Genomic DNA, 22,997 nt, shown 5'->3' with positions numbered 1-22,997 from the left:
TATTGTTGAACAGTTTAAGTATAATAATGATCCCTCAACTATTCTTCATTGCCCGCCATTTTGTTTCATAATCGTCGATCAAGTCATCTCCGATCGGCTTGATTCTTCGTCTTTGCGTAGAGATCTGCATCTTCTACCGCATTTATCACGGGATTTACTCAGAGGAGCTGTTCGGGTTGATTCCAGCGGCCGAATTCCACCACAGGACATTACATCATAATGATAAATACCACCCGCATCACGTTGACATCTGGCATTCCATAACCGCGCGTTTTGCAACAAATTTCTTGCTTCGCACAGGTGGAGTTGCTCTTTTCTTGACCTTCGAGAAAAAGCATACTCCCACCTTAAAGGACGGCAACGCATCTCTTGACACCTGTCCCCTTCCAGTGAGCCTGTTGCCCGTTTGCCCCCTCTTATATAAATTAAAAAATAATTTAAATTGAGTCGTGTGTTGTGTAAATGATATTAAAATATTTCCAGAGCCAACCTACCACCAAACATGATATTTGACTACGCAGAGAACAAGGGGAAGTTTCTGACCAAAACAGTTAAGCGGCGCGACTTTAACGACGGCGTGAAACAGATTGAATTTGACTTCGCTAACAATGTGCCCTTGGAAGAGGTTGTTGGATTGTCGGAAAAAGTGAGTGAAAAGAATTATCTTTACCAGTGTGGGGCTCTTTAGCTTTGCACAGGATGCCGGCTAGATTATCGGTGCCACAACGGTGCTTATTTCTGCCGTGAAGTAGTAATGTGTAAGCCTTATTGTGTTTCGGTCTGAAGGGCGGCGGAGATTGTGAAATTACTGGGCAAATGAAACTTAACATCTACGAGCGGCATTGTATTGCGTCTCAGAAGTTTTGGAACTGCATTGTATTGTGCAGGGCGTATCAAATGCCATCTGCTGAACATCCTGCTCGTCTCGTCCCTTACTGTAATAAAAAAAATTGCGTGTGTACAAAGTGCACATGTCAGAAGTGAAACCTGCATTGTGCATGAACCTCTAAACTGCATATGAAGTCCTGGTACATGTTGCTAGGATGACACATGATTTCAACCGCTATGAAAGACATTACTAACACCGCTAACATATTTATGTTCTCCTGGTGTCTATGCAGTTTGAAGTCGTGCGTATGACATAAGAATATATTAAGGTATACCTACTCCCGTCATACATATAAATAAAATAGTATGAATATTTCTGTCTCATTCTTTGCCGGCTTCATCCTACACTTTTTTGTATTTGTATCTCTTACCTGTCGTTTTTTCCGTTGCATCCGGTTTGAAATCACAACGATTCTAAAGAAGTTTCACTTCAAAAAATCTTCGCTCAACTGCGCTCGATCGTCTAAAAGAGGACGTCGAGCAACCGTTTTAATTAATTCGTTGGCTCATTAGCTTTCGTTGGTGAGCAAAACAGTCTACTCTCATCGTTCACGAAGTCATGCCGTGCTCCTAAACGGAGTCACTTTCTTACTTGCGAATGATGTTGCATCAGGAGAAAGAACAAAATAGAAGAAGAAAAGACTCTTAACACAATAAAATTATAGAACAGTTGCATAACTCGGCCGTCGCCTTGAAATGTATAGCGCTAAATTAAATCGGACAGCGACCAGTCTCGGCGGCGTATAGCTTGGCACTCAATAGTTTTGTCTTCCCAAGATTGCTAAGCGACCCTGTAAAACGTGTGTATGTATGCGTGCGTCGATTCGGGCGTCTTAGTATGAAGTTGAAATTACTCTTCTATTACTGTATGTTTTTAGCAGTTTTTTTCATAGTTTGATAGTATAATTCTATAGGCAATTATGTTCCTTAACATTGTATAAACTCGCCGACCGTAATTCCTTTTGTGTAGCTACTGGACAATGCAGCGCGTGCGATCGCCACCAAGGTTGCAAAAAGACTGTCGGCTCGACTGATCCACTGGCGGATTTTTGTACCGCAAACTTGGAATATCAAGCAAGCACTAAGAGCTAGCGAGCGTCGGTTTTAAAGTTCGCACAGAATTTTAAGTTCTCCATTGACGGTTTAGATCATATATTCTCAACGTGAGCGATAACGCCCCCTTGTGGGCGTTTGAGACTTTCGGGGGGGCAGTAGAAGACCTAGAGAAAATTAGGGGGCATTGAGATGAGGCGTGGGTAGATTAAAAAATATAGTCTAAAAAGGCAAAAATATACATGAAAATACTCTAGAAAAAAACATATTCTCAAAGTGGGCGGTGAGCAAAATAAGGTCGAGAAACTATGGTTTAGATCATTGGTTACCGAGTTGCGTTTTTTTTTTGAGGTTTTGCTCGAGCGTTTTATATAGTTTCTTGTAATATGATATGTGAAGCTTTTATCTAGGTAATTGATTTTTTCGCCAAATGATGTAAATTTTTGTTTTTATTTTTGTTTTCTATTATGCTTCCATATTGTAAGTTTGTTTTATAAGCATCTTGGTATCTTTCTCGAGCATTAAACAATTTATATTATTTTTTGTATTAATACTTGGAACTCTGAGCGCATTTGTTTTGAATATTTACTGTCATAATTGATAAAGACTGCAGTATTCTTCCCAAATAAATTGAACTATTCAGTAGTGCGCGAGGGTTGGTGGAAAATTGTTATTTATCGCTAGTATATTTTTGTATACTACAGGCAGCGGAAGGTGATTCGGCGAATGATACTGCAAATGATCTGGACAGCACAGCAGACTCAATGGCTGCCGATAATACTATCGACGAGGTTAGTATTGATCTATCTAAGTATATATAAAAAAAACTACGTTTTAAAAAACCGACTTCAAAAACTGAAAAGTATCCAAATAACTAAAACAATAATTTAATACACTTCTTATGCAAACATTTACCTTTAATATTAATAAAATACTTTTATTTATATGTGCTACCAAATGGCATCTATTCCGCATCAAACTAAAGAAGAATTACGTAAATCGGATCGTAAATCTTAGAGTAATCGGTGTACATTCATATAAAAATACCGATCGAATTGAGAACCTCCTTTGTGAAGTCGGTTAAAAATGAATTTAATTTATTGCTGTTCGTTAAGTTTCCCTAAAACTCGAGAACGGCTGGCTGAACGATTTGGCTGTTTTTGGTCTTGAATTGCTTATTCGAAAGTGTATCTAGAGAGATTAGCATATAAAAAATTACAGTTGTTATTAACAGAATAAGATAGCATTAAGCTTTTGTTAATAACTCATAAACTATTAATATTGAAGGAATTTGTAAAGACATCCTTTAACAGGAGAAAAATTCGATACAAAAAAAGTTCGACTACCGGAGTTCTAGTATTTGTAATTTAAATTACACGTCGAAAATAAGTCGCCGCGTACCGTATAAAATATTTTTTTTTGTAAAAATATTAATTTAAAATTTGGAAAAATTTATAATTTAACTATCTGACCCGGCAAATGTTGTTTGCCATATATGTACATTATTTCTAGGAATTTCTAGCTCAATAGAAATAGCTAAAACTTTAACGGCCTTACAAATAAAATTGACATAAAGTTATTATAACTAAGCATAAACCGAGAATATGTAAAATGTTTACAAATAGTCATTTTGCGTACGGATGGTTCGTTCGGACGTATAACGTTTCCCGCGTTTATTTGCAAGACAGCTTGTCATTCGGAAAACTTCAGAATTATCATTGTATTGACAGTGTTGTCAGCGATAATGTAAACATTTTGCATTTTCTTTGTTTATCATCAGTTATAACTTCAAGTTTATTTGTAAGGCCTTAAGTGTCTGGGGATGTATAATTATAATTGAAAGAGTATACTTTATTTAACAAATAACAATTCGTGATAGCTATCTATAAATCGGAAATAGTTATCTATATTTCTACTAATAATTATGGCAATTAAAAAATAAACAAAGTTTAATCTCTCAACGCAATGGAGTGTACATTATTTTAAGTCAGTCCGTCTTAGGCCAATACAAACAAACTGGATAGTTTTCGCACGCGAGAACGTGCCAAATTTTTTTTTTATTATTTATTTTTTTATGATAATAAGGGACGAGACGAGCAGGACGTTCAGCTGATGGTAATTGATACGCCCTGCCCATTACAATGCAGTGCCGCTCAGGATTCTTGAAAAACTCAAAAATTCTGAGCGGCATCACAATTGCGTTCATCACCTTGAGACATAAGATGTTAAGTCTCATTTGCCCAGTAATTTCACTAGCTACGGCGCCCTTCAGACCGAAACACAGTAATGCTTACACATTACTGCTTCACGGCAGAAATAGGCGCCGTTGTGGTACCCCTAATCTAGCCGGCATCCGGTGCAAAGGAGCCTCCCACTAGTTGTCTATGGGAAAAGCATGGTGTACCCAAAAATAAACCACAAACAGACAACGTTTGGCCTTGTTAATTAATCGTCTATGCGAATGCCAATCTAATTGGTACATCTATAGGAATCAAAGGGATTCGTGGCAGCAATACACATTTTCGCCTCGGAACTTGCCGTTCAAAATGCTGGCTTCGATAACGTTTTTTTATTTATCAATATTTAGGAGACTTACAGCTAGCCATACAAATGATTTAAGTTTTCTTTAGTGTTAATTCCGCCAATATTTGTTTTTAAAAACAATTCGACACGTGTTTCGCTCTACTCGACTCTAGAGTCTCGTGCCAGATTTTGGCGAGACAACACGTCCTGAGGATGCCTCGCGTAGAGGCGAAACACGTGTCGAATTGTTTTTAAAAACATATATTGGCGGAATTAACACTAAAGAAAACTTAAATCATTTGTATAATTATGGATTTCCGCAAAGTAACGCCTAATTCAATAAATTTTCTTACGGCTAGCTTACAATTATAACTTATGAAATAATCAAAACTAATGAAGCTTACTTAAAAGTTTCCACATTTATGTAGAACTATTGTTATAATCTAATTTTACGCTTTAAAACTACATATATTAATACAATTATTTAAATTGGAAGAACTAGTCAAGGTTATTTTTAATTTAGTACTAGATATAGAAAATAAATCTAGATCTACGTCATTTGTCATCTACGTCGTTATAACTTCTGCAGGATCTAGTAGTGAAGCTATTTGCACGATTGTTACACCTCGCCATGGGAGTATGTAAAAGGCTAGGAGTATTGGAAAGGCATGCGCGTCTAGTCCAAGCATGCTAAGTAACTCTGGACAGTCGACCTTACTGTTCGCTATACTGCATAAATACGCCAAATCTGCGCCTCTTTTTTTTATGGTAATAAGGGACGAGACGAGCAGGACGTTCAGCTGATGCTAATTGATACGCCCTGCCCATTACAATACAGTGCCGCTCAGGATTCTTGAAAAAGTCAAAAATTCTGAGCGGCACTACAATTGCGCTCGTCACCTTGAGACATAAGATGTTCAGTCTCATTTGCCCAGTAATTTCACTAGCTACGGCGCCCTTCAGACCGAAACACAGTAATGCTTACACATTACTGCTTCACGGCAGAAATAGGCGCCGTTGTGGTACCCATAATCTAGCCGGCATCCTGTGCAAAGGAGCCACCCACTGTGACGTAACGTTGAAAAAGTATAACTGACAGTGAACATGCGCGCTCAAATGCTTCAACGTCATACTTCGACAATACGAAAATCTTGAGTGGATGGCAGAAAGTTTTAAGTTAAGTTTTAGGTCAATATTAATGAAAAACTGTACTGTGCATATGTACGGAGCCACCTCGAATCCCCAATATAATGTCTACGTTAACCGTACTGAAAGAATACAAAAAAAAGTTTGTGAAATTCCTTCAACACCGAGCCGTATCGTTTTCACATACCTACTTTGACAGGTGTAAAAAATTAGATTGCTACCGCTTCAGCAGAGTCTACCAGTGGGAGGCTCCTTTGCACAGGATGCTGGCTAGATTATGGGTAACACAACGGCGCCTATTTCTGCCGTGAAGCAGTAATGTGAAAACGCCGTAGCTAGTGAAATTACCGGGCAAATGAGACTTAACATTAAGATGTTAAGAGACATAAGTGTCTCAAGGTGACGAGCGCGGTTGTAGTGCCGCTCAGAATTTTTGGGTTTTTCAAGAATCCTGAGCGGCACTGCATTTTAATGGGTACGGCGTATCAGTTACCATCCGCTGAACGTCCTGCTAGTCTGATCGCTTCTTTTCATTCAAAAAAAAAACAGTCGCGTTTATTTCATCAGTGTACGTTGATCGTGGAATTAACGGAAAGTGTCTGTCTGAAATCACCTGAAAGTAGTAAAAGAATACCGACCAATAGTTTGGCGTTATTTTTTATATCTTTTAATGTTCTATCCAATGCCTTAAGTGAATGTTTGTGTGCCAAAGTGCATTCGTCCCAAATGATAATTTAACACTGTTTCAGCACTGTGGCCATGGCCGATTTTTTTTTATGTCGCAAACTGCATCAGGGTTATTTTGAATGTTTGGGTTTTTCAAGAATCCTGAGCAGCACTGCAATTTAATGGGTACGCATATCCATTACCCACAGGTGAACGAACGTCTCGTCCCTTTTTTCATGAAAAAAAAATTTGATCGTATCTCGGTTATTGGTAGTGAAGTAAGGATTTTTTTGCGTGTTCAACCTGGTTTCTAAAACTACCCTCGCCCTGCCGAAACTGCCATTTTAATGCGGTCGTTAATTGTTTTTTGATATTTCATATATATATATATATATGAAATGACTCTGTCAAAAATGGCTCTGTCGTAAATCCTATTACTCCACTGCTGAATATCTAAATGATCGGACAGCCTGGGACTAGGAGATTAGATAGGGATTGTGATTATTTTATAGCGATAGAAATGACTACAATATTGTATATTTTTATTGAAAAGAGCGCAAAAAAAGAATGCTGGGAGAGTTTCTTGCGCCGCTTCTTCTCTCTCAGAGCGGCTTTTGTTTCGGAAGCGGTAGTAGTATCTAGTAGTTATTAGAAATGACATCAAAAATAATTCTAAAGGAATCAATTTTGAGAAAATAAATGCCTTTTATGCCTTTTATTATATTGCAGTTCACAATACATATCTCTGTTGATTACCACTTCGATTTGGTGAATTCATACCTATATAAATTACTGATTGGTAAATTCGCATTGGCAGTGCAATGTTCCTCGATAACAGTCACAGCTTCACTGTACATTTTTTATTTCTATTCTTTTCTTTTACTTTCAACCGGGTTGATGATAAATTTATATGTATAAAAAATATAATTAAATTACACGTACTTACTACAATAATTATTATATTTGATGGCCCTCTTGCAACCCTATTGCGGATCTGTGGTCATCCATGTCTCATGACAGAATAATATAAAATCACGATTAAAACAGGGGTTGATCTTTGAAGGGTGAATATTTGAAGTTAATAAAATAAATATAAAAAAATCAAAAAAGTATTTAGGGGTGGGTCATCTTATTATTTAGGGGTAAGTCATCTTATTATTTAGGGGTAGGAAAAATAGATGTTGGCCGATTCTCAGACCATAAATTACACACAAATATTCAAACAAATTGGTTTAGCCGTAGTTTGGTAACAAACACCGGGAAACGAGAATTTTATATATAAGACTAGCCGTTCCCGCCCGTTCGCTGGGCGAATTTTAAGAGGAAATAAATTAAATTTTTTTCATCTTATTACAAATACATTAAAAAATTAGTAGATAGCCATAAACCATCTAGGATAAATTTCGCATCGAATGGTGGTAGTTTCATATCGATACGATCAGTGGTTTAGGCGTGATTGAGCCTCAAAGAAAGACCATTTTCATTATAAATATGTATAGAAGATTATATTATCATCGATGGGAGGCTCCTTTGCACAGGATGCCGGCTAGATTATGGGTACCACAACGGCGCCTATTTCTACCGTGAAGCAGTAATGTGTAAACATTACTGTGTTTCGGTCTGAAGGGCGCCGTAGCTAGTGAAATTACTGGGCAAATGAGACTTAACATCTTATGTCTCAAGGAGACAAGCGCAATTGTAGTACCGCTTAGAATTTTTGAATTTTTTTTGGATGCCTACCCGGCAGATTGCTAGCACCTATGATTATAATGTAACACCAATGTACCCACTCAATCTATGCAATTAAATGACTTGATTTGATTTGATTTGTTTTTCATTAATCCTGAGCGGCACTAAATTTCATAATGGGCAGGGCGTATCAATTACCATCAGCTGGACGCCTTGCTCGTCTCGTCCCTTATTTTCATAAAAAAAAGTCTCATATAACGAATGCAATGCCGTTCAGAGTATTGGATCTTCCAATAATCCTGAGCGGTGCTGCATTTTAATTGCCAGGGCATTTTACTTACCAAGTATAGTTAACGTCTTGTTCGGACACTCCCCATAAATAATGAAAAGAATAATATTGAAAATTTTGTTTTCAGTCGGTTGCCAATACTACACAAAATGATACGGGCATTGAAGATTCCGAAGATGTTGATGAAGCTAGGGTGAGTTGTAAAATATTTATTAAATTTTGTAATTTATATGCATTAGAGAACACAATACTCATTCACATACACTTTCACTCACACAAACACACACATACATCGTCACACACACACACACACACACACACGCACCTTATTAGTGTTAAGTAGGTAGGTACCTACTTAATGATTATAGGTATACATGAGCGGGATCTTCTCACGCAGGTTTTGTCACCTAAAAGAAGATTACAAACAAATAATGTATTACTTTTGATACCAAAAAAGATATTTGAATTTTAATTTTATCACGTGTTACATAGAAGTGTTTGACTCGAATCTTGCCGCTCAATCCTTCATAGCATCACGTGTCATAAACATAAAAATTAAATTATTCCGTAACGATGTAGGTATGTGGCGATCACCTACACTCTTCAGTCAGGTTTCGACGCAGGATAATATTATCACTGTCCACCGAGTTTAGAAAGTGCATGGAGACGAATGTCCCGACATTTGCATAGTTAGAAAAAAATGGACTCATATATATTATGTACTAGCTGACCCGACAGACGTTGTTCTGTATATAATAAAAAAAAAATGTTTTTATATGAATTTGTCAATTATATATCATAACATCAAAAATTACTTCGTAAAATATGCACCCTGCTGTCGTAATGAAATTGTTTCACAGCAGAACTGTCAAACCGTGCGTCAATAAATGCTCTCATAGAAATTATGTATGGACACATCAAAGGAAAAACAAATTTGTTGTTTTTATTTAATTTAGCAGCATTTTCCTATATATTCACATTTAAAACCTTCTATCGACTTCCACAAATAATTCAAGACCAAAATTAGACGAATCGGTCCAGCCGTTCTCGAGTTTTAGCGAGACTAACGAACAGCAATTCATTTTATAGATGAAGGATGGATTAAAATAAAATTCCTCAGTTTTGATATTAAATTAATATTAATAAATATCATTAATACGAAAATCAGCCATGTTAACTGAAACACCAATCAGAATGAATGACATCACGGCTCATCTCCATCGTGCCGCTTGAAGTTTCCTGTTATAGCGTTTTTATTAATTTTTGAGGTATGACGTCATAAGTGGCAATCAAAGTAATAATATTGACACTTTTTACACAAATTATCTTGCCCCAAGTTAAGCATATATAGCCTGTGTTATGGGTTACAAGACAATGATATATTTAATACAATATACTTACTTAAACATACATAAATTCGTATAACATACATATAAAGTATAAACATACATAAATACATTTTAACATCCATGACTTATTTTATTTTACTTTATTTTACAACTTTAGAAAACTTACAGCTAGATACATATTAAAAATTAATCTATTATACAGCAGATAGCTATTTACAAGTTTTCACAAATAATAACAATTTATTGTGTATAGTCGTTTACCTACATTAAATATAATATTACTAGCTGACCCGGCAAACGTTGTTTTGCCATATAAAGTATAATTCACGCGATAGTTTTATAAGTAATAAAATATTGCCTATATTATAGCCTGTACATCATTTTGTTCTATTGTCAATAGTTTTTGCAGCGCACGCAAAAATAGGTTTTCGATTTTACACCTTGTGTTACAAAATAGCAATTTTATTACGGATCCCTAATTTTGATAAAAAAAACATACCCTATAGCCTTCCTCGATAAATGGACTACCCAACACTGAAAGAATCATTCAAATCGGACCAGTAGTACCAGAGATTAGCGCGTTCAAACAAACAAACACTGCAGCTTTATAATATTAGTATAGATATAACCTACCTTGCTTTATATAAAAAAAAAGTTTTTATTTACTCGACTTTTAAATTGAAATGGTGTCTTGAATAAGTCAAGATCGTATTCACTATTAATTTCATTATAAAGTTTGCATGCTCTTATAAGAAAACTGTTCTGTCTATAATTAAATTTTGCAGATTGTATTTCAAGTAGGTTGCCCCGCCTTTGGGAGCTGACAGTGGTTCGTAAGCCAATCTGCTCTAGCAGTTCTGCACAGTTAACTCTACCGTTTGCTATATTTAGTTGACTTGGAAACAAACATCCATATTCATAGCATAATTTAGATAAATGCAATTCTTTGCTTTAGTTTAAATTTCTTACATGCCTATTCTAACAAAAACGTTTGCGATATATCCTAGGGTTGCTAGATTAGTATTCTTTAGTTTGTTTCGTAAGCAACAATAAATATTTATAATATGTATGATACCTAAGGTGAAAGTAAAGAAACAAGCCGCCAAAACTCCAGCAAAGGAGCCGAAAACGCCAAAAACACCGCGCGGCAAGGCCAGGAAGGAGGAAGACGAGAGTGCGGAGAAGAAAGCAGAAGAACTTGTCAGTCGGAGTGGAAGGAAGATACGCCCTAAACGGTATGGTTTTGTATGTGTATTTGCCGCTATGGGTTACCCTAACGATAACCAGTGGGAGCACAGAATGCCGGCTAGATTATGGGCACTACAACGGTGCCCTTCTGCCTTGAAGCAATAATGTGTAAGCATTATTGTGTTTCGGTCTGAATGGCGCCGTAGCTAGTGAAATTACTGGGCAAATGAGACTAAACACATTGTCCTAATTGTAGTGCCGCTCCGAAGTTTTGGGTTTTTCAAGTATCCTGAGCGGCACTGAATTGTAATGAGCAGGGCGTATCCCTTATTCCACACGCCACAGATTAGTATATCATCCCCACCATCTGGATGTATGTCGTTCTTCCACAGTGCGGTTTACAAGGAACTTTCTTCCACATACCACAAAGCTGTGGAATGAGCTTCCCTATAGGCCGGCAACGCTCCTGCGATTCCCCTGGTGTTGCAAGATCATCATCACTTAACACCAGGTATGCTCGTTTGTCCAACTTAGCCATAAAAAAAGATATCGATATTATACACGCAGTGTATATAACAGACCGTACTTTTTAAAGTCAAATAAAAAAAATGTGAGCAATATAGGTACATTATTTTTTTCATAAATAAAATTTTTAAATTCAAAAATTCCTTAAAAATCGTGACAACTCAATTATTTTCATTAGTTACTTCGGTAACAGTTGAGTTTTCTGTCCCTATAAACTTATCGACGGTAACTCACCTTTTCCGTACATGCTGTCTGTCAATGGGACGACGTATAGCTTACCAGCGATAGATGTATAAGGCGATAAGAATGACTTATCGGATATATTGGGACAGCTTCAGATTATTGACAGCTAATTACTGACAGTAGAAGGTAGTAACTTATCTCTATCTGTAGATAGTATATTGGGAACGGCCGTTAGCCGAGTAGTAGGAATATATTTGGATTAAACTATTGACGAATACAAAGATAGTATTCGTATTGTTAATATCCATACAGTATTGTTATGTCGCTGCCGAAATACAACTTTGAAGTCTTGAGCTGTGTTTGCGATTGTGACGTACACGTGGACGTAAAATAGGTAATAATTTATTTTTCATTACTCATACTCGGAAAGTAATGTTGTTTTGATCTGATTATTGGGTGGAAAATGCTGCTTCCCTCCATAGAGAGGGAAAAACTCATACAAATTACTTCCCACCTAAGGGCTGGAATGAACTTTAAAAATAGAACTGCTGTGAATAGTTTTATGAAAAAAGGAACTAATTTAAAAAAATGCTGCGGCCATGTGTCTTTCTAAACAGCCAGTGTGAACTTAGCGCAAACTTCTTTGAGCGGCAACAATATATAAGCCGCAACAATTATGCGGTAAGTTCTATATTTAAAATTTAAAAAGTCGACATAAATTGGCGGGATACTAATCTGTGCTTAGATAAACAACTAGTTTTATTTTCCTCCTATTCAAAATGAAAAGTAGAGTGTTTAACTCGGGTAAAAGTATAAATTCCTACTAGAGTCAAGTTTAAATACCTCGGGAATTGATTCTTTCGACCCTCGGTTAACAATTCATTTTATTTTTGAAAAAAAAAAAATACAATTAGAATAGTATTTTCACTAGGACCGAAAAGACAAAAAAACGTTGGGCTAAATAATTCATTTTAATTTTTACCAATTATCAATTGATGTAAAAAATTCTATAAAAATCCTTTTAATGTATTATTAGTATTTAACACTTCAATGTTATCAATATAAGTGTAGACTATAGGATGTAACAAAATTTAATTAATTCACTATGGTCAAAAAATAACACTTAAAAAATTTCAAAAATACGATTTTTTCAATTAACCCACACTTCTGAAAAGTTGAGCTTTAATAAGTAGAAGTAGCAAGAAACTCATTGTCACTCTTTTAAATCAATATATTTTAATATTTTACACAATAATAAAAACAATGCATGCAAAGTGATGCGATAAAATTACTTCAACGTTTCGATTCATAGAACTCAAAAGTTTTGGTAATGAGTACCAACTATTTAAATATGGTATAGAATGCTTGTATTACATCAAATTCAGAAAAAAGGCGATAAAAATATTTTAGCCGGAAGACGTCCACTGCTGGACAAAGGCCTCCCCCAAAGATCGCCATGACGATCGGTCCTGCGCTGCCCTCATCCAACCTACTCCGGCGATCTTGACAAGATTATCAGTCATCTTGTAGTGGGACCTACCAACACTGCGTCTTCCGGTACGTGGTCGCATTCGAGGACTTTACTGCCGCAACGACCTTGTGTCCGTCGAGCTATTGTGTGCCCTGCCCAATGCCATTTCAGTTTCGCAACCAGCTGAACTATGTCAGTGACTTTTGTTCTAATACAGATCTCTTCATTTCTGATACGATCTCGCAGGGAAACTCCGAGCATAGCCCTCTCATAATTAAATAATAAAACTCAAAAGAGTAGTAATGAAATAAGTAAAGGTATAACGCGAGCATTATATTAACTTCAGAAAAATATCAATAGAAACATTTTTTTTATGATAATAAGGACGAGATGAGCAGGACGTTCAGCTGATGGTAATTGATACGCCCTGTCCATAACAATGCAGTGCCGCTCAGGATTCTTGAAAATTTCAAAAATTCTGAGCGGCACTACAATTGCGCTCGTCACCTTGAGATATAAGATGTTAAGTCTCATTTGCACAGTAATTTCACTAGCTACGGCGCCCTTCAGAACGATACACAGTAATGCTTGCACATTACTGCTTCACGGCAGAAATAGGCGCCGTTGTGGTACCCATAATCTAGCCGGCATCCTGTGCAAAGGAGCCTCCCACTGGTAAACATGTAACTATACTAAATTTAATAAACTCATAAATAAGATCTCCTGAATATTTCCAGCTACATGGACGAACATACAGAAGAGAACTCGACTCTCCCATCTCCTGCTCCAAAGAAACGCCGCGCCACATCTCCAGCCGCAGAGAAAGACAAAGTCAAGGCAGATATTGTCATAAATAACTTCAATGCTGTAACCCAGGTGAATAAAATTTACCCTTAGATCATCTAGACCATAGTTTCTCTACCTTATTTTACTCGCCGCCCACTTTTAGAATATGTTTTTTTCTAGAGCCCCCCATCTTAATTTTATTTACCATCTGTCGCGAATTTAAAACAGCTATCGCCACGATTATATTTATGCGTAAGATATTATATTATAGTATAGTCCACGAGGGGGCGTTATCGCCCACGTTGAGAACCTATGAATTCTAGACCGTCTAGATAGACTGGCAGCTGTGAAAACGTGACATACAAATCGGGAATGTACGACGTAGCTTGTCACGCACACTAAAGTAGTAAACCTGGCCTGTTTTCATCGGTCGTCTAGCAGCAAGAGGCTCTATCTAGACGTATAAATTAACTAAGTGGTTACCTTTTTCTTCTAATGGAATAAAGGTGACAAGAAAATAAATCGTAGTCTATTCTAACATTTAAAGGAGGATCCGAATATAAAACGTCTTTTACGTACCCGTTTAATTGATCAAAACTAGTTTATACAAATTAAATTTGTTATCAAAACTTATGAACTAAGCGGGACTCGAAGCCGCGCCTCTCGGGTCCCGTCGCGAGTTATTTTACAAACTGAGCAAATTACAGAGATTTACAATACATACGTCACTCGAAAGGTTGGCTCAGTTAGTAAGAGCGCTCGGACGGAAACCGATAGGTCGCGGGTTCGAGTCCCGTCCATAAGTTATGGCTGCAAATTTAATTTGTATCCTTTTAAACCGCGTTATTTAGGTTCTGTGCATGAAACTTATTTATCCGACTTTGAGCCAACTAATAGACAATCTAATGACCGAAAGTTTCAGCTGTTTAATGTCAGTATTTATAATTTGTTTTAGATGGAACTTGAAGATATTAAGGAGCCGTTTAGTTCAGGTAACTTACTGATATTCTTTTCAAATTCATATTTAATAAAACGCTTTGCATGTCCTACGCTTTTTATTTTTCTTACACACACTTGTTTTACTAACAGCCAATACGATTCTAAGAAAAAAAATACCCCCCAATGATGTTGCCAGTATTTTCAACTTAGGCATGATATGCAAATAATGAATTGCAATAAAAAAAAACGAAGATTACATGAGATTTCATGATTTTACTTAAATTCCTCAAAATCTATATATATAAAAATGAATTGCTGTTCGTTAGTCCCGCTAAAACTCGAGAACGGCTAAACCGATTTGGCAAATTTTGGTCTTTAATTAATTTTGGAAGTCCAGAGAAGGTATAAAAGGTGAATAAATATGAAAATGCTCGGAATTAAGTAAAAACAACATTGATTGTCCCCTGTCGTTCAGAAATCAAATTGAAAGAATAGTTTAAAATGAATAATTAGTAAAATGTTTCTGGGGTTCCGCCATTTCATTTAACTGATTATAATAATCATTTTATATTGACTTGAACTTTACTTTTCCATTTACTTTACATTAAATTGAAGGTTAGATTATTATGAGCACATGTCAATATGACGTTCTTATTGAATAAAAACGAATATGACTGTATGGGCTCGAACCCTTTGCCTGTGCCTAATAATGGACGAAAAAACCCAAAACAAATTAACGAATGTCATAAATTACAGAAATTTGTGAAAACTTTTTTTATTATTACAAAAGTATAAATTAAAAAAAATACACTTTTGGCGATTTTCAAAAAACATTACTGAGCAATTTGAAATAGTTTTTTACAAACAAATAATTATAACGGTTAAAAAATTGCTTCTGTTACAAGAAAATTCCCAGTTCCAAGTCGCGCCTAAAGAAGTTTTACTTCCAAATATAAAATATAAACAAACTGACATTCATGCTTATTGAAGCTAGAAACCTAAAGAAAAGGTCAGACAGTAATTAGTATTGAGGTCATTAAGACCTGGTAAAATTATGCTACAGACTTATTCTTATCGACCAGTTCGTTGCAGCATCATATTTTTTTTTATTTAATGGCACGGGACGCAGACCCGTTGGCCTCATCGCCATGTTGTTTCCATTGTTGCCGTCAGCAAAATTCTCAGTTCAACCATGAAATATTTCAGCAATAGATCAACTACTTTCGATATTTACGGCCATATAGAACATCTATAGCTAGGAAGCAGATAATTAAAAATGGCTATTGCCTTCGGTCGTACAGCCTAATATATAAAGTAAATTAAAAAATCAAATGAGATAAATAATTAAAAAATCTAATAATGACTTCATTTAAATATGAAGAAAATATTCAATTAACATTTTTTGTACCTCAATACCAACATAAATCATTTATCAAACACTCATTAGTAATACGTAATTATCAGTGTTCCAAATTCAATTTTGAATTCATCGCTAGGCATTAATTACATCTTTTATTTTTGGCTGTATGATTGTCCATTGTTTGGATCTGATGAAAAAAAAAATTCGCGCCTAAAATAATGTCAAACTGTAATAAAAATTTTAGAGTTCTATGATAGGCTGTAAATTATTAGTATTGATTAATATTTATTTATTATCAAGCTATTAAACTGGCAATCTGAAGAAAAAATCATATTTTAGAATCTAAAATAGCTTTATGCCTTAACGTTTACGATACTTTACGATTTTGTATGTACGTTGAATATTACTTCTTATTTAATCCTACAGTATGTCAAGCGATAAAATTCCGAAGATAATACCAAAATTTGGAAAAGCCAAGAAAACTGGTTCAATAGCTAAGAAGAAATTTCAACCACCTACAAAAGGTACAAACACGAAAAAAACTGTGGAGTCACAAGAATACAATAACATTTCCGATACCGACATCAACAAAACCTTAGAAAATATTAATTTATCAGACAATTTACCAATTATTCAAGAAAATACTAGCGTACGTTGTAATACATCTTTAAATTATGTTGAAACTTTTCAAGATCCGTTTAATGGAATAATTTACGATTCTTTGAACATTTTGAACGAAATAGATGAAAACCTTGGTCATATTCATATTGATTCTCAGAGTAATAACGTAATATGCCCTTTGCGCCAAGACTCTTTAGGCTCTGTGAAGTCTTTAAAAACGTATACTGATTTAGACGCTAAAAGTTGTTCTAACGACAAAGATATTTACAACCTCAATAGAGATAAAAATAGTGTTTATAAAATACCCGAAGGCCAGGATTTTATTAATTTATTACAGAATAATAGTGATAATAATAACATAAGCGGTAATAGTTTTGTTGCTATGTCAACTTTACAAGGTGATTTTGGTTTTAATAGAAAATATTCGGATTACGTGAAGGAGTACGGCATATCGTCTGAATACACAGATGAAGAGATGGCTACAGTTAATAAAATATTAGAGTTATACCCGAAAGACTATGTCGGTGTTGTATTAATAAAAAAATAATGAATAAATTAATGTCTTTTAGTTACTAATTCAAGTTTGTTTTAAATTTATAATTATTTTTATCAGTAAATATTCATTATGGAAAAAAATCCTTTTTTTTTTTAAAGGAACGGATGAATCAGTAGGTTTGCTTCAAAAAAGCGCGTACACTTTTCTAAAAGGCTGGCAACGCTCCTGCGATTCCTCTGGTGTTGCAAGAGCATGTGTGCGGCGGTGATCACTTAACATCAGGTGATAAGTACCCACGTTTACCTCCTCCTCCATAAAAAATATGGATAAAACAAAACGGTTCCATATATGTCTTGTTTTGTTACATTATATTAACGGTTGTATAACTTTGAATTATTTATAAAGATGCGTGGTTAAAGTAATATCAGTTAATTATACATGCTAATATGAATTCAGCATACCGTATTTTATTTTTTTCTCTCTGTCGAAACATAATTCATATCGTTTCACTATAGTAATTTTTATTCATTCGTGTAATTGGTTTCAATTTAAAAACAGGCCAGGTTTATTACTTAGTTTGACAGTTGACGGTTAACTATCAATAACACAAAGTGACATACAAATTGCAAGTTTAAGACGTAGCTTGTCACGCACACTAAAGTAGTAAACCTGGCCTGTTTTCATTGGTGGTCTAGCAGCAAGGGGCTCTATGTGACGTATGAACTATGTAAGCCCACACCTTCTTGCAACAGCAGAGGGATCACACAGGATTCCACTTTTTGATTGTATGTGGAAGTAAATTTCTTTAAAATCCTGTTAGTTGGTACAACTCGGCTGTAGTAAAATTTTCATATGATAGTGACATATATTTGTTTCTATATGATTGACATAAGTCGAATTGACGACTCATATAAAATAGCGACGTTACGTCACTAAGTGACAATGACTAACTATTGAGCTTAGTTCCGGGTTCGAATCTCGGTAGGTGCAAACATTTAGAATATGATGACTACAGTTGCTGGTTTTCGAGTCATGGGTTGGTCGTTCTGAAGCGCACGCAGAGCCGACAAAGCGCTCATTGGCTCACAGTCGACCCTTGTCGTCCATTGGATCAACACGTGACAAATAACACGACGCGTATGTTACAAAATTTGAAATATGCCATTGAGTGTCAAGATGCCACGCATACAAGCATCTAATAATTGGCGTAATAAAAAAGCCATTGTTCTTAGGTGGTATCTAGTTGGAGTGCAGCGGAGACCAATCCTTAGTCTATGGTATTGTGTAAATTCTCCCACCAATTTCTATTTTTGCTCAGAACTCTTGCCACTTAAACTAAACACAAATTATTCAAAAATTTGTCGTTATTATAATAATTTGAGATGTCAACAGTTATTAATAATTTTTATTACTCATTCTGCTTGGTTATATTTTAATAATTAATATATTGAAAACAAACCACCATCAGACGGTGGTTTGTTTTCAATAAAATTTTATTATATTCTATATTCGTTAGGTCTGAGAAAAGGCCGCACCCCTAATTTTTTTTTTTGGGATATTCTGGATGTGTGGCGATTCTCCACAATACGGTTTTCAAGGAACTTTTGCCACGCTCTGTGTAATGGCTTCCTTTTGCGGTGTTTCCGGGTAGATACGAATTTGCTACTTTGAAAAAAAGCGCGTACACCTTCCTCTTGTGATTCCTCTGGTGTTGCAAGAGAATGTGGGCGGCGGTGATCACATAAAACCGGGTGACCCGTGCGCTCGTTTGTCCTCCGTTTCCATTAAAAAAAAGTAAATATGTGCCCAATGATAATATTATTTTGATCGTTTAACAGTTGACTCGGATAAGGAGAACATCCTCATATCGTACCTGCCGTCGGGACAGTACGTAGGCATCAAACTGTTCCAGTCCAGACCGAGCAGCTTCAAGAACGAGGCTGCGAGGCTGCTGTGGGACCGGCAGGCCGCCACCAACGCCATCACACTGAAGCACCAGCTTGGTGAGTATGGAGCTGCAACTGGAGTAGTTGGAAAAATATCTGGTATTGCGTCGCTTTGCGCCCACGACTCTTAAGGCTAAATTTCACCGGGACACCACGCTACCAAACTAGACACCAGAGTCATGACACCAAATAGAGACAATATGGACCTCGAAGAGATAACTCTACTCCTGTATGTAAGTAGGAAAAGAAAAAAAGAATTAGAACTCCGAATATGCAAGGGAGAAATTCTCTAAACGTTGCCCAACTACCTCATCACAATGAGCATAGTCATCGCTAGTGCATGCGTCCAAAACTCCAAACCCATGTAGGGGCACAATAGATCTACAGATTTAAGGCGACACTAAATGCTAGCGACCTTGAGCGATAGGAGTTCACGGCTGCCGGCCCGCCATCTATGTAACAAAGCCAATATTTTCAAAATTCTTGCGTGGAAATCAGTTTATATGCTTACAATCCTCGTTATTCACTACTAATCTTAATAAATTAACCTACACAAAAAAGTACAAGCTATAAGAATAACTTTTCTGAGAGAAGTACCAAAAAAATGCGTCACGCCATGCCAAAAAACTTGTTTAACTTCAAAGAAAAGTGGTAGTTCAAAAAGGCTCGGCAGTGTTAACTATAACCAACAGCAAGCATTAGCAACCTACAAATAAGACTTAAGGATATGTGTAACTGGATTAAGTAGTTTTCATAGCTTGAAATGCTATACTTTCACCACAAAACTTGTCTAAAAACAGCATGTTTGCGTGTTTTCTGCTTACTCTTCGCCTTAAGTGCTTATTTCCCCAATATTAATAATAGGAAAAGAAACATCAAGAGAAAAAAGAAACAGTGATGGGTTCATCCTTATTTAGCCTTAGCATTTCATTTTTGAATCTCTATCCGAATAAACTAATAAGTAATTGTCCTAAAATTTATAGTCTACTTTGAATTTCGATAATTAGCCTATCTGTAACGAAATTATCCATCGTATGCAATTAACAATCGTAATTTAAAAACAAAATACAACAGCGTCACTGGCGGCCGAGTGAGTGAGACACCATTCAGCTCTATAGTAATTAGTGGTGGCGCGACCAGCGAAGAGCCGCGACCAGTAACATGCTGTGCACGCGTGAGTAACTCTCTATAGAGCTATATATAATATATTTTGTTGGTAGCGGCGACTGGTTGCGCCGCCATGGTGTCTCGGTGAAATATAGCCCTTAATGCCTAAAGTTTATGGCACGGCGATCGTGCCGTAATCGTATCCGCAGTAATGTATTGATATGTATATCCTCCGACAACCGCATCTGTGTGAAATGCACTTTCGGTTTGCCGGGACCACAACGTGTTCTATATTTGATACAAATATTTTCTGGAGCACGGACATCGAAAGGAGCGCTCCGATCTAGTACAAACAATGTAATGTACTATTTCGGTGTCGCAGTACTATTAGTACACTTGTACATTGACCGATGCAATAAAGTTTTGCGATTTATATTCCCTTCATACTTCACAGGCTTAGGACTGTCATTCTATTACTATTGCACACATAATATTATAAGCGCTATACTAATAGTCTAATGTAAGAACTAATAAAAACAATCGACAGAGAGACAAGCGACATTAAAACAAAGAACCTAAAATAGCCAGTATTTCTGTAAATATAAAGTCCAAATCCAAAAAGTACAAAATATATAGGACTTTGAGAGAGTACCGCGGAAGTAATAGTTATCGCACTCCCACGTCCTAATCTTCGCGGCTCTTATTCTTTAATCTCGTTGCACCGTTCACCGTTGCATTAGTCTCGGTCGGTCTGAGCGGAGTCGGACGCCGGTACTGTACTACAATGTACTAAATGAACGAAGTTTCGAATAGTTTATTATCATGCTGTGTCAGGAATTAATTTCTAATAGTACTAGTACATGAAATACACAAGTCTATACTTTCCGTTGCGGAAGCTGATCGGGCGTGGAATGTTTTGAGATCGGCGTGATTTTGGCACGCGCGCAGCGTTCTATCAATGCGTATTACTTTACGTGTATTAATAGATTGCTTATAATAAGGATGATTTTTAGTGAATTTATCAGAAAGCTATTGAAACAAGCTATAAGATCATGCAAAATTAACAAAATAAGGGTTAAAATTTGGTGAGGGAGTATGGTGCCGTACGGCACTTTCGGTTTTGGTGTTTCTGTAAAATCTAGTGCCCTTAGGCCCTGCCGATTTTGGAAGGCTAGTTGGCGCCATCTATGTCGTGGAGGTGTGACGTATTTGAGTGAAGTAAGTACCGAGTATACTGCGTAGCCGCAACCAGCTTCAGACGTCAGCATCGCACAACCATGAAAGAGTATAAATGCAAGTCACATTTCGCTGAACCTTTGTAGAACACGCCATTTTTATTAAACGTTCTATTTAACTATTATTATTAAAGGTTGTGATATTCTCAGAACGCGGACACATCTCAGCGCAGTCCATCACCGGTCAGCTGGTGATGGATCTTGGACTCACTGATGAGGAGAAGGCTACGTTGGACAAGGAGAGAGATACAGGTATAATAAAATAGTACATTATGAATTATAAGGCTAAGGTAGGCTGTAGGACATTTTTTATGTTAAAAAGGGACGAGACGAGCTGGACGTTCAGGTGATGTTAATTGTTATGCCCAGCCCATTTCAATTTAGTGTCGCTCAGGATTCTTGAATAACGTAATATATTTAAACGCGGCTTAATTGCGCGGTCACGTCTCTTTGATCCGAATCTCAGGTAAGAGCTCAGTGCCACTTCAGTCTCGCAATCATCCGGCGATATCAGTGGATTTGGTTCTCCTACGGATCTCCTCATTTCTGATTCGATCTCGCAAGGAAACTCCGAGCATAACCCTCTCCATTGCCCTCTGAGCGACCATGAGTTTTCTCATCAGACCCATAGTTGGCAACGACGTCTGCGTACCGTAAGTCACACTACAGACACTAGCATTTGGGACGAATAGATTGTACCCTAAATTTTAACTTACTTTTAAAGAAAGGTATTAAGTTTTAGAGTAATAATTGAGATTTGTCGAACTGTTGCACTGTAACGTCTAAATTTAAAATTATGTTTCAGAGGAGAAGAAGTCCCGGGTGCGGTTCTTGAAGACGGAAATGAAACTGATAGAGTTGGACACGAAGATAAAGTCGTGCTTGTGTCTGGAGAAGGCTGACACCACTCTATGCTTGAAACTTTTGGACGAATTTGAGGGTGAGCCATTGACGAACAATAAACAACAAGACTTTCAATCGCTTATTAAAAGGTCGTCAAAAATGTCCAATCGGCGTTGTATTTACGTATACATTAACTTATACGGATAACATTAAAACATTCATTCATATTAACACCTTATTTCGTGGCTGTAATGTTCAAACTCTATTCTATACGCTCATTAGAAGCTTGGACGCGAACGCGAGGCAAGAACACTTTGTTTTATCAATTGAAATGTTATTATTTAGCAAAATGATTAAAAACGCCAAGTTATTAAGGGATTATGGATTCTGTTATGATATGTGATCTGTTATTTGGACAGTTTTTCACTGATCACTTGGCCATTGCGTGGCGTTGTATTTAAAGCGCGGTCGAAACACAACTGAACGAAAACTCGTAACTACCGACCATATTAAGCGTCGAATAAACTTACACAATATGTTTATTTACATTTGCGAAATTCCGTTACAATGTACCGAGGGGACCGATAATAAGTATTCCCGGGAAAATTTAAATAAATTTGAAAACGGAAAACACATTGGTACCTGGCGGGATAAACCGGAGCCAATAGTTAAAACCGTTGAAGATTTAATGAGC

General features: G+C 36.5%; 1 protein-coding gene across 2 annotated transcripts in view; it reads left to right on the top strand.

Annotated features, from left to right (window-relative positions):
- The window catches only part of LOC126971357 (PC4 and SFRS1-interacting protein-like), a 44,374-nt gene that overhangs the window by 9,341 nt on the left and 12,036 nt on the right, over nucleotides 1-22,997 (top strand). For both annotated transcript variants that reach the window (XM_050817642.1, XM_050817641.1), the window contains 9 exons: nucleotides 484-646; nucleotides 2,646-2,732; nucleotides 8,382-8,447; nucleotides 10,684-10,838; nucleotides 13,708-13,846; nucleotides 14,712-14,748; nucleotides 19,011-19,175; nucleotides 21,611-21,712; nucleotides 22,266-22,400. In XM_050817642.1, the coding sequence (XP_050673599.1) occupies nucleotides 484-646; nucleotides 2,646-2,732; nucleotides 8,382-8,447; nucleotides 10,684-10,838; nucleotides 13,708-13,846; nucleotides 14,712-14,748; nucleotides 19,011-19,175; nucleotides 21,611-21,712; nucleotides 22,266-22,400 (1,049 nt within the window). The remainder of the gene's footprint in view (nucleotides 1-483; nucleotides 647-2,645; nucleotides 2,733-8,381; nucleotides 8,448-10,683; nucleotides 10,839-13,707; nucleotides 13,847-14,711; nucleotides 14,749-19,010; nucleotides 19,176-21,610; nucleotides 21,713-22,265; nucleotides 22,401-22,997) is intronic.

The sequence above is a fragment of the Leptidea sinapis genome, chromosome 23 (assembly GCF_905404315.1).
Source record: "Leptidea sinapis chromosome 23, ilLepSina1.1, whole genome shotgun sequence".
Lineage (NCBI taxonomy): Eukaryota > Metazoa > Arthropoda > Insecta > Lepidoptera > Pieridae > Leptidea > Leptidea sinapis.
Note: the sequence above shows the minus strand (reverse complement) of the source record. Positions and strands in the feature narration are given on the sequence as shown.